Below are 18484 nucleotides of genomic sequence, written 5' to 3'. Positions count from 1 at the left end.
CTCTGGATACTTTGTTTTTCTCCCACAGCTCAAAGATGTGCAGGTTAGGTGGATTGGCCAGGGTAAATTGCTCCTTAGTGTCCCAAGATCTTTAGGTTAGATGGGTTAGCCGTGGTACATATGTGAAGTTATGGGGATAGGACAGGGGGAGAGGACCTGGATAAGATATTCTGTCACAGAGTTGGTGCAGGCTTGATGAGCTGAATAGCTTCAGTCTGCACTATAGGGATTCTATTATCTTATCAAATGACAGAGCAGGCCTGAAGGGCTGAATGGTCTATTGCTGCTCCTATTTTCTATGTTCTTATGCTTCTCTCCATCCTGCTTTTGTCATCCATATCCCTCCCATCAATCCAATCCCATCCCTCATAGAAGCAGTTTCCCCTTTGTTGATGTCGGGCTCCCATTACCTTCCACTATTTCCGTTCTCTCCCTCATTCCCTTATTAGTATATTTTCTGCAAGTGTAAAGGAAATATACAAAACCCAAAAAGCTTTTAGTTCTTTATATTTAAGGAGTAAATATAAAACAATGCCTCAGAAGATTCTAAAGCACCCTCTGGTCCACCCCAAAGTTTTATGATTACATGTGAGAAATCAGATTATAAATTAATTGGGAATGTTTCTGCTGCAGACAGCAATGTGCCAATTAAAGTACAGAAATAAATCTAGAATATTTAAACAGAAGTAATTGGCCTATAGAAGACAAATGTTTGCTCACATGAATAGAAGTTTAGTATGACTGTAAACATGAGGTTTTCCAGCAACATTCACCAGTAAAAGAAAATATACTCTAGAAGCCATTTAATTTATGATGTTTTTGTTTGAAGTGCAAATCTAGTCATGGGTCAGTTGTGGCACTGACTACAAATCATCTCTGAAAATAAATCACAGTCTACATGCTTGCATTAAAACATCTGGGTATATGATGGAAAGTAGGGGTGTGGTGCCTGCTTAACTTTCCCGTTATAACAGGATGTCCACTAACTGGCATGGGTTGTGCTGCTAGTTGCAAGTAACTTACCTTACATCACCCTTGAGAGTCTGAAAATTGTTTCTTTTCATTAGTTTTTTTTTATAAGCTTATGTATTAAGAAAATGTAAAACAGTCCCTGTCAATGTTGAAATTCCTTCTTTAGAGCTCCAGATGCAGGAGAGGGTGTTCATGGGCATTGGCAGTAAGCCATTTATGGACATCAAACCTAGCGAAGCAGCCATCAGTGACAGATCGGTTGACTGCGTCACAAAAGGGAAAGGTATGAGCTTAACTTGGAGGTTAACTGAACTCTGCAAGGGACTGGCTTCTGCAGTGTGTCAGAACATTGTCCTTTTGCCTTTGGAACCTGAGTTCACAGCCTTCTCTCCAAGCACTTTCAGGAAAAGAAGTTTTGGTAATCTCAACTCAGTAAAAATCCAAAGATGCAAAAAAGGTTTATTTTAGCTGAACAGTAGCTGGTATTAAATTGAGAGCTTTCTGCAAGATTACAAGAACAACATTTTAGAAATTGAAATGCCATGCTCCCCTGTGATTGAGGTTAAGGTACCTTATATGTATGGACATTCAGAATGGATTTGACCTTTGCCACAGCTAACCTTGATGTGATTGTTGCCATCACCAGATATGTAATAAAAAAGAATTCATTCCTCGTTACTTGCTCTGTGCTGTTTATAGCTTCAGAAACACACATGTTCACTAAAATGTAGAAAGCATAAAGCTTCATTCATAATGGAGAAATTACAGCCCTCTATTGCTATGAAAGACTGCACTATTATGATTGAAGTAAATTTTGTTAAATAATATTGTTTTCATAGTCATTTTTTTCTTTAATTCTCTTGCATATAAAATCTTTATGGCCAAGTGGAAATTTATTATTTTGTACGTGTTGTTCACATTTTCTGTTTTCAGCAGCAGCAGCAGCCTTCAGACATTATTGGAGTTACTCCTAGCCTGGAACTATGTACTTGCTGTATTTTTTTGGAAGTCAGATACTGAAGGTGGTGCTACACGAGACATGATACCCGAGTTATATATTCACACTGGCCACCTGGCTGTAGCTCACTCTCCCCTGCCAGGAATACCTTTCTCTGCTCTTAAACTTTGCCTTTCATGGTACCTCTAGTACTCCTGCAGAACTTGAAGATTAAAATAATCAGTGTGTTACAGTAACAGTGTTGTTACTGTTGCTTTTTAAAATTGCAGGTAGATTTTTGGACACTGGGTTTTGATCATTTCATCCTCTTGATAAAAGGGGAAGTACCACACCCCACATGCTGATACCAGAACACCTAACGGCACTTAATGAATACTGAATCCATACTTCTGCCAAATGCTTCACTCATTGCATTTTCATTAATTTTGTTATCTTTGTAAGCAATCATTATATTCTTATTAGTATGAGGTTAAGGAGTCTGATTGATTAAGGGTCTTATTGAAGTGGTCCAGCAGATTTTTGTTCCTGGTGTATGTAATGGCATAGCAACAAGATGCCAAATGTATTACACTCAAAGTATCTGATGCGAAAATATTATTATACAAATTCACTGAGTACATGGTTTTCCCAATATCAGTGCAAACCTGGATTAACTCCAATGTTGCATGGAGGATGCATATTATTCATAGAATGAATACATTCTGTAAAGTATATAGTCTAACTTCTTGTGCTGATTATGTTTTTGCAACACAATGTATCTCTCTTTTCCTTCAAAAGCCAACATTGTCAGTTATGTCTGTTGCAGAGGATACCAAGAGACCAAATTCCATAGGCTCTAATGGCAGTGCCTCCTCTTCGGGGAGCCAGTCTTCGTCCTCCTCTTCTGGCATCGGTTCCCTCAATGTGCCCATTTGCGCCTCACCGTCGATTTCAAGAAGCAATGCTGGTATCAGCAACTGTTTTTATAGTGCACGAACACGCATTGAGGAAGATGACCTGGAGAATGACCCCAGTGGGAGACCTTTCATGAGTGAGTGACAAGATCTAAGTAATTTTCATGATGTTCAGCATGATGTTATGGGTGGCATGGTGGCACAGTAATTACACTGCTGCCTCACAGCGCCAGGGACCCGGGTTCAATTATGGCCTCGGGTCAGTCTCTGTGTGGAGTTTGCACATTCTTCTTGGGTTTGCTTGGGTTTTCTCTGGGTGCTCCGGTTTCCTCCCACACTCCAAAGATGTGCGGGTTAGGTTGATTGGCCATGCTAAATTGACCATAGTGTCAGGGGATTAACAGGGTTAATAAGTGAGGTTACAGGACTAGAGCTTGGGTGGGATAATGGTCAGTGCAGACTAGATGGGCTGAATGGTGTCCTTCTGCACAGTAGGGATTCTATAGTTCTTTCACCTGATGCATTCCTTGGGAGGAAGGATGTTAACAACTTAAGACAATGAATGGTGTTAAACACCTGGAATATAAGACACCATGCTATGCTTTTGACCAAGCACCCTCATGGGTTGAATGCAGGGCTGGCAGAACAGAATTTTTATCATTGTGGTTAAGCTGATAGTTGAAGTAGAACTGTAAGTCACATCTGGAAAGCAGAGATAAAGGATTTCACACAAATGGCTGATACATCCTGTCAGTTCATTATGTTGTAAGAGCTCACTTATCTTTGTGGTTGAGTAGTAATACCTGCGGTGTAGAGATTTAACAGGGAGACTGAGATATTTCATAGAACTTAGAACACTACAGCACAAACAGGCCCTTCGGTCCATAAGTTGCGCCAAACATATCCCTACCTACCAGGCCTATCTATAACCCTCAATCCCATTAAATCCCATGTACTCATCCAGAAGTCTCTTAAAAGACCCCAACGAGTTCGCCTCCACCACCACCGACGGCAGCCGATTCCACTCACTCACCACCCTCTGAGTGAAAAACTTACCCCTGACATCTCCTCTGTACTACTCCCCAGCACCTTAAACCTGTGTCCTCTCGTAGCGACCATTTCAGCCCTGGGAAATAGCTTCTGAGAATCCATCCTATCTATACCTCCCAACATCTTATAAACTTCTATCGGGTTATTTTCCTAAAAATGAAAAGAGAATGGGAGATGTGAAGAAGTCTGACAGTAATAATGTTGACCACGCATGTTTATCTATTTTTAGGAGGATATGTCTTTGGATATTTGCTTAGTGATGGGTCAACAGCTGGTGTAACTAAGTCGAGAGCAGCAGATCATTGCCAATCTTCCCTCCTGCCTCCTGAAACCCCCTATCACCAGACTGTATTTTAACTGACAACCTAAAACTGAGAGCTGAGGAAATGGAAGTGTCAGATAGCTGGAGTTTTTAGACTTAAGCTCTTCCATTTTGGAACCAAACCAGGAGCTGCTAGGTTACCCCCTCACAGCATTTTCTGGGGTAATTTTGGCTTTGAGAAGTTGTGTAAAATGGGTGATGTTGGACCAGTTGCCCATTCTGCCAGTGGAATTCTCCCATTTTGAGACTAAAAGAGGTGCCTTTCCCACTGAACAGAATGGTGGGATCCTAAATTCTGCTCTTGGAACCTTATTGATTATGCAGTGTCAACTTCCCCTCTGACTCCTCAACACTGGTTTCCCACAAGGCTGTGTTCTGAGCCCCCTCCTATACTCTTATACACCTATGACTGTGTGGCCAAATTCCCCTCCAGTTCGATTTTCAAGTTTGCTGCTGACATCACCAAAGTGGATCGGATCTCAAACAATGACGAGACAGAGTACAAGAATGAAATAGAGAATCTGTGAACTGGTGCAGCAACAATAATCTCTCCCTCAATGTCAGCTTTTTAAAATATTTCTCAAAGCCAAAACGATTTTGGTCATGTTCCTCATCATCGGCTTGCAACAATACCTTATGCATGTTTTTTCCCCATTTGGACACAGCCCACTGTTACGTTACATAATATGGCATCCCAGCAGCACAGTGGTACTTTCACTGGACTAGTAACCCAGAGCCCATGGTAATGCTCAGGTGATCCAGGTTCGAATATCACCATGGCAGATGCAATTTGAATTCAATAAAAATCTGGAATTAAAAGTCTAATGATGAGTATGGCACGATGGCACAATGTTTAGCATTCCTGCCTCACCGTGCCAGGGACCTAGGTTCAATTCCAGCCTTGGCTGGCTGCCTGTGTGGAGTTTGCACATTCTCCCTGCATTGATTTCCTCCAGGTGCTCCTGTTTCCTCCCACAGTCCTGCACAGGCTAGGTGAATTGGTTATGCTAAATTGCCCCTTAGTGTCCCAAGATGTGTAAATTAAGGGGATTAGCGGGATAAATGCAGGAGATTATGGGGATAGGGCAGGGGTGGAGTCTGAGTAAGGTGCTCTTTTGGAGAGTCATTGCAGTCTCGATAGGCCAAATGACCACCTCCTGCACCGTAGGTATTCTATGAAACCACTGTTGATTGTGATAAAAGCCCATCTGGAAGGAAATCTGCTTTCCTTACTTCATCTAGCCGATATTTGATTCCAGATCCACAGCAATGTGGTTTACTCTTAAAAATCAAATACTCTCTGAAATGGGCACTCAGTTCAAGGGCTAAGAGGGATGGGCAATAAACATTGGCCTTCCCCATAAATGGCTACATCCCATGAATGAATTTAAAGTGTTATAACGGCTGCTTAGTGCTTTTTCATTTCATATAATTGGGGTGTAGACCATGTAGAGTGGTAGCTTTAAGTTACAGTACAGATCTGAGCTATTCAAGACTGCCTTTGTAGTTTTTACCATCTAAATAATTCCAATGCCAAATCTTGTGCCACTTGACTCCATAGTGACACTTACTGTCAATGAAGAATGATTTTGAAAACTTTACAAATACCAGTTACTCATCATGGGCTCAATATTTTTATGTTTATTAATTCTACTGAACTAGGCAATGGATTTCCATTGTTGGGTGTGGGTTATTCTATTATTCATCTACTTTAACCTTGTTGGAAGAGCTGTGGGATCACATAAAAACCAATAATGCTGTTTTTCTGGGTGTTTCTTCAGCTCTTTCTTCAAGGTTGCACCTATAAAGGAGGAAACCTTCCCTCATAATAACTTATTCGTATTCCAGTAAATCCCAAACTAGAGGGAGTGATGAATGGAAATGTGTGATTAACATGTTCATCGCCTTTGTTGGAAGAACTTGCTGTGTGAGAAGATTTCACTGAGTAAGGCACAGGTAGATTGAAGGAGCAGTTGACAATAATGTGACTTAGCTTCTCTCTCCATTCACAGCTGAGAGTTCAGAAGCATCCTCCCAGTGTAACTCTACAGAGAGTGTTAGCGGTTTCAGCAGTTCTGAACAGAGCAACCTTTCACTAACTGGAGGAGAGACTGAGGAAGTGATTTCTCTGTGCTCAGCATCATACAAACCCAGTTCTGATCCATACTCACTCTGTGCACCTTCAACACTGCCAAAGGAAGAGCTGCCATTTGGAAATTTGATCAATAAAGTAAGTGTTTTATCTCAGATGGATTTCTGCACCATTGTTTCCTGTTTCCCATGCGGTGGCCCGAAAGATACTGCCAAATCCCCATTCAGAATAAAGCCAGTCATAGAATGTTTACAGTGCACAAGGAGGCTCTTTGGCCCAACAAGCCTGCACTGGCAACAATCCCACCCAGGCCCTATCTCTGTAACCCAGGTCATTACCCTGCTAGTCTTCCTGACACTAAGGGGCAATTTGCCATGGCCAAGTAACCTAACACATTTTTGTACATCTTTGGATCGTGGGAGAAACCGGGGCACCCGGAAGAAACCCACGCAGACACGGGCAGAACATGAAAACTTCGCACACACTCACCCGAGCTCAGAATTGAACTTGGGTCCCTAGTGCTGTGCGGCAGCAGTGCTAACACTGCCACTGTGCCGCCCACTGGCAGTCAATAGCAATTTTATTTATTTATTTTAGTTTGAAAATTGTTTTACTCCATCCTTAAAGCTATAAAGCCAATGCTCAGAATGGACTGGGCAAACGCAAATCCATTCCTTGCTCTAAAAACCAAATTCAAATTCCAATTGAATCCAATTCATGGTCCCCACAAGAGAGACAAACAAGGTCCAAGCTGATGAGGTGAGGCATTGCACCCTATCTAGGGCTTGATCTGACACGTGATCTTAGCCAAAAAACTGAGAAGCGATTTCCCTTCCAAATTTTTACCCTTCTTGGAAGATGTTGACTGATCTTGGAGTATGATTTCATGGGTCTTGGGCAATTATCCCCAGAAGTAGGTATAAGCAAGTTATTCAGTGACCATGACAGCTGAGCATAATGTTGTCATCACCATATATTTAGAAGGTTTGGCATTGCAACAACAGTCACAGGACATTAGTCAAGAGAGAGGAATCTAATTAATTTTTCAACTTTTAACCAAAAGACACAGAAGCCAGATGTAGATCCCATTTGCTGCCCCAGCTAAAATCAGTTATCTCACTACAAACTAGAAATGGAACCTTTGATCTTTATGATCTGCATGGCCTTACCTCAACATTGGGCACTGCCTTGGATAACTAGCTTCTCTGGGGAGCTTGATGAAACACCCCATCTTTCAATGTTAGATTTTGTTTCAGATTCATTTTTCTGTTGTTTTTATCGAACATTTTTAGAATCTTGTCTTTAATTTTTAATTATTATTCCGACGTTCCGCTTTGTACATTCTTCTTCCAAGAAGGTGCTGTAGTTAAAATGAACTTCACCTTGATAAATAATACCGGGAATTTAATGAAATTTATTAAAACACAACACAGTTGCGCTCCATGAAATTGTGGTACAAAGATTCTAGAATCATAAGTGTAAAAAATCAAAATAACTTGAATAAAACACAATGGCACGAGCTAAGCTTTGGACTGCGTTTAGACTGCATATATTTTTGATGGGGGATGGGGGGCATCTAAGGTAGGGCAAGTATCCACCTTGCAACTGTCCTACTCACCTCCCCCCCGCCCCATAGTACAGGAGGCATTGGTGGGTTCCAAAGCAGGCAGCTAACATTGCCTCTTGGGTGCAGCAAGCCATATCCCACTCCCCACATTCCTCTCCCCTCCCCCCCACCACACCCACCTTATTATTCAGCCCTTTGTTTGTAAGGGTGGCTGATTTTTCTGACTCTCGGTAATCAATCTAATATAAATAGACTAAGTTCAAGACTTCTCTACAGGTTTCGAAACACTGCTGTCAGGCTCAGATAGGGTCAGAAGCCCACACTGTGTGGAATGCAATTACTCATCTGTGATATTCCACAAAGGATTGGCCAGAGGGCAGGCTTGTTGTCCAATTAAGGATGTAATGTAGACTCCCAAAGCTGGAGGGTCAGTAGGGTCCCCCCCCAACCCCCCCCTTACCCAACAATGAAGTAGCAAGTGCTGATTTATCATGGTAAGTGAGAGAAAAGAGGGTGTTGCCGTTTTGAGATGCTGTATGTCAAACATTTTATTAACTTGCAGCCGGGCCACTATTGTGGAGAGGAGGCCTCTGACCGCAGCTGAAGTTAAGACAGGCCCATGTTTGCCTTTGGAGTGCTGATCCCTGGTCTGTTGTGAAGTCACCTCTAGGCGGTTGCCCTGTTCTCTGGTGCCGTCAGAGACCCGGAGGCTGATTGGAAAATTTCAGTCAGCCTCAGACAACAACAGCATCAGTTGACTCCCCACTTGCCTTGTTACTCCCCAATCCAGCTTCTGGGTTGGAGCTGGAGAACTGGCATTCTGGTTGGCTGGCAAAGCTTTCCATCTGCCTGCCTCTGTGTTCTTCCACTGGTCTCTATCAGTTTTGCAGGCAGGCCTAAAGAGGTTATAAAATATTAATCCATAATTATTAACCATTAAAAAAAAAGTCTGTCTGATTCAAGCTGTATTCCACCAGACTGAAAAGAAAACTTGGTGAATGAACTGAAATTTGGGTGATACAATATAGTTTCTCTCCAGGAAGACTTTTTTTAAAAAAAGTAGAATCACTAAATTGCGATTTTCATACTGACTAGAATTGAATATGTTCCCTTCATGTTATTTAGTTTTCAAACAGAGTGCAAAACTAACAAACACAAGTATATGCATAAAAGTATAGGGCGGAATTCTCCCAGAGGTGTCCAGTGGAAATTGTCGGGATGTCTGGTGGGCACTGCCTGGTCATGTCCCCAACTACCCAGAGAGCTTTAATGGGCTTCGAGCCCCTGGGGTTACCATCGCAGCTCCGCTGGTGGAGACCCGTTATAATTCTTGCTGTTCTTGCGCTGTGCCCAAAGGCCTGAGAATTCCATGTGCTGGGAGTTGAATGGGCTAAGCATATTTAATACTAACTTAAAGTAGGATGAGATCTGGTTTTTGCCATTAGAAAGGAACCGACAGTCACAAACTATTTGGTGCTAGGAACTAAATCAATTTGTAGGCTCGCCCGCTATTCTTCAGGATTAGTGCAATCTGCACCAGGCGCAACGAGGTCAGAGAATCATCCCCATAAGGGGCACTCTCTGGCCTCCCCATCACATGTTTCTTGTAGCAGAAGATGGCGCATAATTGTTCAGCGACAGGATCTCCTGGTCCTGCCTCTGTCAGTGGGATTTCTCATTGACACCACCCCCTGCTGTTGGGGAACCAGAATGGGGTTGCACCATCGGCAGTGGGATCAGAAAGCTCTGTCAGCATAATTGGTTGGAAAATTCCTGCCATAATGTAGGAAGATGCGAAGTGATGTACTTTGGTAGGAAGAATAAAGGAGCTGAGTATTATTTAAAAGGAGAAGGACTACAGAAAGCTGCCATACAAAGGGGTTTGGAAAGTCTTGTGTGCATAAATCCCAAAAAGCTCGCATGAACATTCAGCAGGAGTGGGGAAGGCAAATGGAAAGTTGCCTTTATTTCAAAGGGAATGGAGTACAAACATAAGGAAGTCTTGTTAGAACTATACAAGGCACTAGTTAGGAGACCAGTTCTGGTCTCCTTATCTAAGGAAAGATACACTGGCATTGGCAGCAATCCAGAGAAGGTTCATTAGGGTTGATCCCAGTTATGGAAGCATTCTATATGGAGAGGTTGAGTAGCTCGGACCTGCACTGTTTGGAGTTTAGAAGAATGACAGGCAACCTTATTAAAACATATAGGGTTCTCAGGGTGCTTGACAAGGTAGATGCTGAGAAGCTGTTTCTCCTTGTGGAAGAGTCTAGAGCCAGAGGACATAGTCGCAGAGTAAAGAGTCACCCATTTAAAACCGAGATGAGGAGGAATTTCTTCTGTGAGGGGAGTAAATCTGTGGAATTTTTTACACAGAGGTGGTGAGGCTGGGCCATTAAGTATATTCAAGACTAAGATGGACTGATTTTTTAATCAATAAGAGAATCGAGGATTTTGGGGGGTTGAGGATTATCAGATATGTCATGATCTCATTGAGAGCAAACTCGATGGGTTGAATGGCCTACTTCTGCTCCGACTACATCTTATGGTCTATCTGTTGTGCTGTGACTGCTAATCTTTTTTCTTGTGCAATATATTTCCCCAGCACCAAAATTCTTTAACTTGAGAAGTGTGAGCTTTTCCAGAAAATAAATCTAAATGGAAGCTTTTGTCCAGAAGGTCAACTTCTGAAAGACCTATAGAGGCTGAGAACCCAATAGTAGAAGGCCTCACACTTGGACTGTTTTGAAGACTTTTACATTGATACTCCGGGAGGTCTTGACTGATTTATAAAATTGAGCAGTATTTATAAAATTGTTATTTTTCTTTTCTTAAGTTTAATTAAAATACTACTTCCTCCAATGATTTTAGACCAAATTGGACCATAGTTGTGGTGTGTGTGCGTGTGTGTGTGTGTATACATAGGTCTACATAAGTAGACATATAAGATCACAGTGTATATGTTTATAACATAGATTGACTGTTATTGGCTTGCTGAAGATTTTAAATTGAATGCTTTACTTTGATGCAGGATAAACCATCAGAAGTGGCTGTGAACCGTTCGACGGCTGTCTAATGTTCCGGAGAACCAGTTTGGTAATTATTTTCAACCAAAAAATCTTCTCACATTTTTGGAGTGGCTCCACAGAATAACTTATTCCTTATTTCTTGGGTCTAAAAGAACAAAGAGTCGTTTGTAAGGAGCATCGCACGTATGGTCACCAATAATAATAAACTTTTCCAGAAACAATTGCCACAGTTCTCTTATGGGTAAAGACTAGGGGGTGAGATATTTCCCTGATCCCCTATCCTGCCCCCATGGTATGTTTTCCAGTGACGAGAGCACTCACCATTGGCCGCTGGCTGAATCTTACATTCCCACCAATGTCTCTGGCATTTTACATGGCTCTCCATCCTGCCACCAGAGAGTGTGCCATGGGGGTCACCTTCGGTGGGACCAAAGGATTCCACTGGCAGGAAAGGCCAGAAAGTCTGCCCATAATTCCATACATAAAACATTCATTATCACACACACTGCACTGGGTATATCTGTGCCAATCATCTGTTTTGCATAGGCAGCGAGCAGTTATGGATCAATAAATGAAAAGTAGCACAGACCCCAGTTATCCTCTTCCAGCACAGAGCCCGGTCTTCTTCTTTCAGTGCCACTTTTCATTCCTCCCCCGAGTGCTGTTCTCAACTCCAGCTTGCTGCTACTCCAGGCTATTGACGTTGCCCGCGGCTGGGATCCTCCAGTCCCACTGCAATGAATGGAGTTTTGGCTGAGTGCCAGATCCTGTTCTCACTGGCAGCGGTGACAGACCATAGGAGACTGGAGAATGCCAACCGTTGAATGTCATAAACCTCTCCCTCGCAGGCAGGAACTGATCTTCGTTTTCTAAGATGATCCGGGTCAATATGCACAAGAGCATTCAATCTTCTGGAGTAGCCAGAGCCCAGAGCAGCATTGAGAGGAATTAGGAGAAAAATTGCATTGGTGAGGTGAATCAGAAATTTGGTGACAATTCAATACCAGTTTACATTTGAGGAGAGTGAATCATGGCAGTATGAACTGAGTAAGGGGAGAAAGAAGGGTGTCAGTATGAATGGGAGGCAGAGTGTGTGTGGCAGTCTGACAAAGGGGTATGAGTGTGAACAGAGATGGTATTACCCAGTCCCAGTGTGACCAATCACTGAACAGGGGACTACGGACAATCATACAAACAACTGCAAATTATTTAATAATCCTATTTAGTTACAAATAATCGCTGTGAGTGCCAATACATAACAGCTCCTCTGCAAGAAAAGAAAGGAAATTGCTTGCAATTTTAGTCATGTGTGATAATTGGATAAAAGGTGAAATATTAGATGCATTTGTTGCTTCACCTTTGACAGGCCCATCCTGCTTTAATCTAGCTGGATAACTGGAGACATGTTCTGCGTCATTTTTCAGTTGTCACCCTCCTTGAGTCGGTGTTAACCTCTTTCTAATTTGCCAATTTGCCAAGCATGGGGGGTGGGGGCAGGGTGGAAGATGGAAATGAGTGGAGGCGATCTAGATTCTCTCAAAAGACTGAATCACAAGTGTCCACCAGCTACCCCACAGCTGGTTGAAAAGAGGCACTGTCGAGGTTTGGGGAATTGGTCATAATCCAGCCCTTGCAAGGAGGAACTGATACAGAACTCTGACTATAAAGGAGCAAGAAGAAAAGATGGAAGAAAGCATTAAGAGACAATATACATTTAGGCTGTAACTAGTCAGCAATAATCAAACTTAATAATCAAAAGAAATCTCTTTAGGTGGCTGCATCTTGAAGTTGTTGATAATTCATTTATTAGCATCACAAGTAGGTTTACATTCAGACTGCAGTGAATCTACTGTGAAAATCCCCTGGTTGCCACATTCCATCACCTGTTCTGGTACATTGAAGGAGAATTTAGCATGGCCAATGGGCCTAACCAGCACATCTTTTGGACTGAGAAAACCCGTGCAGACACAGGGAGAACATGCAGACTCCACACAGACAGTGACCTGAGCCCGGAACTGAGAGGCACTGACAGGCAGCAGTGCTAACCATTGTGCCACTGTGCCACCCATGTGCCAAAACAACGCTAGCTTAGTCTCCAGGTCAGAGCAGTATAATCCTCATTCTGAAACAACTTTAATTGAAGGAACACAGATCCTCTAGCAATGAAATGCACACTTTGCCAAAAAAGGTGTTGTATCTGACGTGTTACACCCTGCTACAAATCAGTTAGGCAATTCTTTTTGTGTAAAATGTAGCATCATTGCTTGAATATTCCAGCAGTTTACCAAGTACGTTGAGTATCTTTTACAATGGCTTGCCTTGTCATTTAATTGCCATTGAATGTTCATATGAATAATAGCACTGATCAAACTGTTATAATGCACTAATATCATTGATTAACAATCTCTGAGAAAATAATACAGTCCCGTGAGGTAATAGCCCTGTATTCGTTAATATAACATACATTTTTAAAACATTTAAAAACTAAAAAGACAATTCTTTGCTTCTGCTATATTCAGAATTCTTTGATATATGAGTTCTCATGTGTCCCTGTGGAATATACTTTGGGATGCCAATAGAGGTATATAACATTTGAACAAATGTTGTCCTGAGTTATGCCTCCAGGGCATAATTTTCCACCTGGGTGGACAGTCCTGGATTTATAAGAGGTGCCTTTGATATCCTGTATTCTCCAGTCCATGTGTTTTTTGTAATGGGTGGAAAATTATATACAAATCCCATCAACCTGTTTCATCTCTCACCATGTTTAGATTTAAAAATCTGGAACTGACCACTGAGTAGGCCATTTTGAACTGAAAGTGGCCCGTGAGGATTTTATAAAGCAGCTCAAATAAAGACAAATCCCCTACCCATGTCTTGCATCCTGTATCATTGTACCCTAGCCTAATCTTGCCAGCATTCATGAGATGAATATAAACCATTAGCCCTTGCAGATATTTGTTGTAAGTGATGGCTGAGGAGGAATTGTCAATTTTCCATAACTCATTTCCATTACTGCCAAATATAAATCATGGAACCAGCATCATCATATTTGGAAAAAAAAATGACAGCAAAGATGCAGCACCAGTCTGCAACTCCACCTGTAGATTAAACTGGTTGCAGAAGCTCTTTAGTCTTCCATTTTGACAAATGGGAGTAACTCAGAGGAATATAACACACTCTCCAAGTACACACTAACTTATCGTCACAGCGTTGCTCACTCAACTCAGGTTTCTGAAGATCCGCTGTTTAAAAAGAGTAGAGAATTGTTGCTTGTTACAACAAAGAAAGAGAATTGATAGAAGCATTCAAAATTATGAAGGGTTTTGACAGATGGGAGGAAATGGCAGGAGGGTTGATGAGCCCAATGGATTTGAAGTAGTCAATGAAGAAAGCTGGTAGGATAAAGTAGAGATTCTTTACTAGGTGATGTGGAATATCTTGAACAGGAAGTATATGCAATAGTAACTTTCAAAAGGGAAGTATCTACAAAGCAAACTTTTACTAGGTTTTGGGTCAAAGCAGGCAAGTGAGACTAATTGGGTAGTTTTTTCCAAAGAATTGGCACGGATACAAATGACCACATGTATAATTCAATAATTCTGCACTCAGAGTGAATGATCATTGTCAAAGGAAAAACTGCACCAGAATTGAATGTAAGTTGGACATATGACCTTGTTGAGTCTGCATCCAGTGGCAGGAGAGTGTGGACTTACACACAATGGAAGAATTGTATGTGTGTGTATGTGTGCTTGTACATGTGGGCGTCATTTTTATATTCAGTCATGGGGCATGAGTGTTGCTGGCTGGCCTAATTTATTGCCTATCCCTAGTTGCCTGAGGGAAATTGAGAGTCAACCACGTTGCTGTGGCTCTGGAATCATACGTAGGCCAGGTCAGGAAAGGACGACAGATTTCCTTCCCTAAAGGACATTAGTGAACCAGATGGATTTCTCTGACAATCGACAATGGTTTCCTGGTTCTTCGTTCCAGATATTTTTTATTGAATTTAAATTCCGCCATCTTCTGTGGCTGGATTTGAACCCGGGCTTCCAGAACATTACCTGAGTTTCTGGATGAATAGTCTGGTGATATTCCCACTAAGCCGTTGCCTCCCTTCATCTAACTATATGTGTGCCAACTCATGCACCATATTATTTTAGGAATTCTCAGTTAAAAGGAGGGTTTTTGGAATGTGTCATAACCACATTATAAAGTGGTAGTATGTAATTTTAATGTTGTTATTTTCCAGGCCTGAGAATCAATGAATCGCTGGTGAAACAGGCTGGTTGTTGGTATTCCAAGTGCTGCTGAGCTCTGAGATGTGATTCCAGTTCAAGTTGCAACAAGGGACAGATTTGCAGGAGGTTGCTGTGCCATCTGGACTTTGTCCTGACAGATTGTTGTTCTCACTTGCTGGAAAACAGATGCTGCTGTGTAGCAGAATTCTGAAATAAAAGCCTCATTATTCTCAGGTGGTTGTGACGTAAGCCTCAGCCGTGGTACTTTCCAAGATCATCATATCAAAGAGGGAATACACCTCCCTATGGACAAATGGTAGGAGTTTTTGGCGCCCCTTACTCAGTACGTGAACCTGTAATGCAACATTTAGTCACATTTTCCATCCCCAGTGTCAGCTCCATGAGGTTTAGGCTTGCAAGAAGGAAGATCCATCAAGTGCAGGAGGGATAGTCATCCAGGAAAAGCTGACTTTGGAGAAAATGGCACTGAAAACATGTCTAAAGATGGAGGGCATTGCAACATTTTCATTTAACTATCAAATCATATATTAAGATATTTTAATACCCATTAAAATGATCAATTAATATTACTTTGTATATTGTACTATTGCCTTCTATTGCATACCTGCTAACTTTAATCACAGCATTGTTGTAAAATGCAGACAAGTGTCAGTTAAGATGCCAGTACTTACGTTTCCTATTTTTACATGTTTACAATATTAAAAAGAACTATGGATTTTCATGATGTTGAAGGTTTTTTTGGCCCCAGTTTGTCATTTTTATATTATTCTAACTTGGCATTATTCTCAAATATTAAAAATTAAATTTGTGCCCCAGTTCTACCACGTGTCTGCAATAGAGCTATAAAGAATGATCAGACCTGCCTTCCTGGATTTGCTGACCAGTTAAGGTAATGATCCGGTCTGTGCCTCTTGTGATTGCAGGAATGCACTGTAGACTCTACCGAGTGATACCAAAAGGCTGACTCAACCTTTAATATCACAGAAAGTTGAATGTAATTTTTAAACTGTTTAAAAATTTCCTTAGAACAGTTGAATTGATTCTGCTGACCTTAAGCTTCTAAATTAGTTGTAATTAAATTCTGGTGGATGTGCAGCCAAAGCCATGTTTGCCTCACTCTTGTCATGACCTTTCACAGTTCACCCAAGTTTGGCACGATTAACTGACTCCCAAGTTATACTACATGGTTTGGGTAGAATTTTGGCATAGTGCTGGTTTCCTGGTTAGGTTCAAGTGGACTTGGATGGGAAAGCACTCCAGGTTTTGCTCTGCTTGCACATTTGGGACCCCCCGCCCCATTATGAGTGTTCAAATGACAGGGAAGGGAAAAATGTACAATATATTCCCTACATTTTGCATTCTGACACTGCTGGGCATAAGGAATCAGGATTTTTGTTGCATTCCTGGCGTAGCGGTTGCAACCGTGATGGGGGAAGCATTTAAAATTTGTAAGGAATTCTGAAATCAGGGGTAGGATGGTTACACAGTAATCAATGCTGAAGCCAAAAGAATGATTTTGAAAACAAGACAGGGTGGCACAGTGGTTAGCACTGCTTCCTCACAATGGCAGGGACCCAGTTTCGATTTCCGGCTTGGATCACTGTGTGGGTTTCCTCCTAGTGCTCCGGTTTCCTCCCACAGTCCAAAGATATGCATGTTAGGTGCATTGGCCATGCTAAATTGCTCCTTAGTGTCCTGGGATGTGGAGAGGAATTAGTGGAGTAAATATGTGAGGTTATGGGATAGGGCCTGGGTAAGATTGTTGTCGGTGCAGACTTGATGGGCCAAATAGTGATTCTATGATTCTACATTAATGCCAGGTCTGCAGGACATCAGTCCAGCAACACTGCACTCACGGCTCACTCCCACCATTTTCCAACCCTTACGGGGTGGCGCACTGGTTAGAATTGCTGCCTCACAGTGCCAGGGGTCTCGATTCAATTCCTGGCTGGGTCACTGTCTGTGTGGAGTCTGCATGCTCTCCTTCTGCATGGGTTTCCTCAGGTGCTCTGGTTTCCTCCCACATTCCAAAAGACATGCTGGATTGGTGCATTGGCCAGGCTAAATTCTCCCTCAGTGAACCCAAACAGGTGCCGGAATGAGGCGATTAGGGGAGTTTCACAGTAACTTCATTGCAGTGTTAATGACACTAATAAAGGCACTAATGAAATAAACGTCTCTTGATGAGTGTACCGATCTTGGCAATTCAGCTGGTAGAACAGGTGGAATGCCCAACTGAGCACCAGAAATTGGAAATGATTTCGACCTCACATTGATAAAAACTGTGCAACACATCCTTGCATTACTATTCTTCGAGTTATTCCCAATCCGTACTAAATGTTCTTCTGCCTTCGAGTTATTTGAACCACGACACTACGTACTGTAAGATATTTGGATGATGATTAATATCCTGTGGTATAAATTTCCTCTAATTTTATCAAAAAGTGAGTGTAAAGTATATCATTTTGTACTTGTCAACTTTTGTGTTAAAGGTAACAAGCAGAGAAAAAAACACCCTGAGTTGCTCTACTGTGTCTTTTTCATGTAAATTAGAATTAGCCTGTTAATAACTGTTGAATTTTCTGGAGTTACTGAGTAATTTCCATTCTATGCAGACTGTAACATTGTTGCTACGCAACTGAAAATGTATTAAAGGTTTAATTCAAGCCATTTGGTATTGGAAGCTGTGTCCCATTTGTGTTTCTGTTCTAAAATGAATTGTTCAGTTGCAAACTAACCTGGAGACAGCGAACGTTATGAGTGTTCATTGAGATTAATGGTACTGGAACATCAAATGGTCCCAGAGCTGTCTGGTTCCTTCAACCCATTTGATGAAAACGCATTTGAATTAAATTGAGTTTACTAAATTATTATATTGAGCAAAATGCCTCAGGAATACACAAATATGTAAAAAAAATTGTTGCTTGTAGTGCAGTGGCTGCTTATCAGACGTGTTGTAATAGTTTGACGTACTTTAGAAGAAGTATGTCACTAAAAATGGTTCTTATGATTTGATAATCATGTATCTCAGCAGATAGCATCAAAGCCACAATAGGATATTACTAAAATTACTCAGTGTTGAAACCTTTTACCTAATAAAAGACAATCTTTTGATTGTTTCACAACCTCAGGACGCCTTCAAGGAATGCCTTTGAAGGATTGCACTGAAGAAAAGACAGCAGCCAAACTACAAACAGCATGGTCCCACAAACAGAAATTAGATCTTTTTTTGTGATACTGGTTAAGGGATAAATACTGGCCAAGATACTGGGAATAGCTAGCCTGTTCTTTCGAATAGTGCAATGGGTTTTAACAGTATGTTAATCATATTGTTTTGAT

The 18484-nt window shown here is 41.6% G+C and overlaps 1 protein-coding gene across 4 annotated transcripts in view; it reads left to right on the top strand.

The window, feature by feature from the left end:
• Positions 1-17808, top strand: part of quoa (quattro a) — a 170008-nt gene extending 152200 nt beyond the window's left edge. For all 4 annotated transcript variants that reach the window (XM_080205043.1, XM_080205041.1, XM_080205042.1 and 1 more), the window contains 4 exons: positions 2736-2960; positions 6208-6425; positions 10886-10950; positions 15136-17808. In XM_080205043.1, coding sequence (XP_080061169.1) covers positions 2736-2960; positions 6208-6425; positions 10886-10930 — 488 coding nt within the window. In that variant the 3' untranslated portion in view covers positions 10931-10950; positions 15136-17808. The remainder of the gene's footprint in view (positions 1-2735; positions 2961-6207; positions 6426-10885; positions 10951-15135) is intronic.
• Positions 17809-18484: the final 676 nt, after the last annotated feature.

The sequence above is a fragment of the Carcharhinus amblyrhynchos genome, chromosome 16, assembly GCF_965287045.1.
Source record: "Carcharhinus amblyrhynchos chromosome 16, sCarAmb.v2.hapA, whole genome shotgun sequence".
NCBI lineage: Eukaryota > Metazoa > Chordata > Chondrichthyes > Carcharhiniformes > Carcharhinidae > Carcharhinus > Carcharhinus amblyrhynchos.
This window is presented reverse-complemented; position numbering and strand designations above follow the sequence as displayed.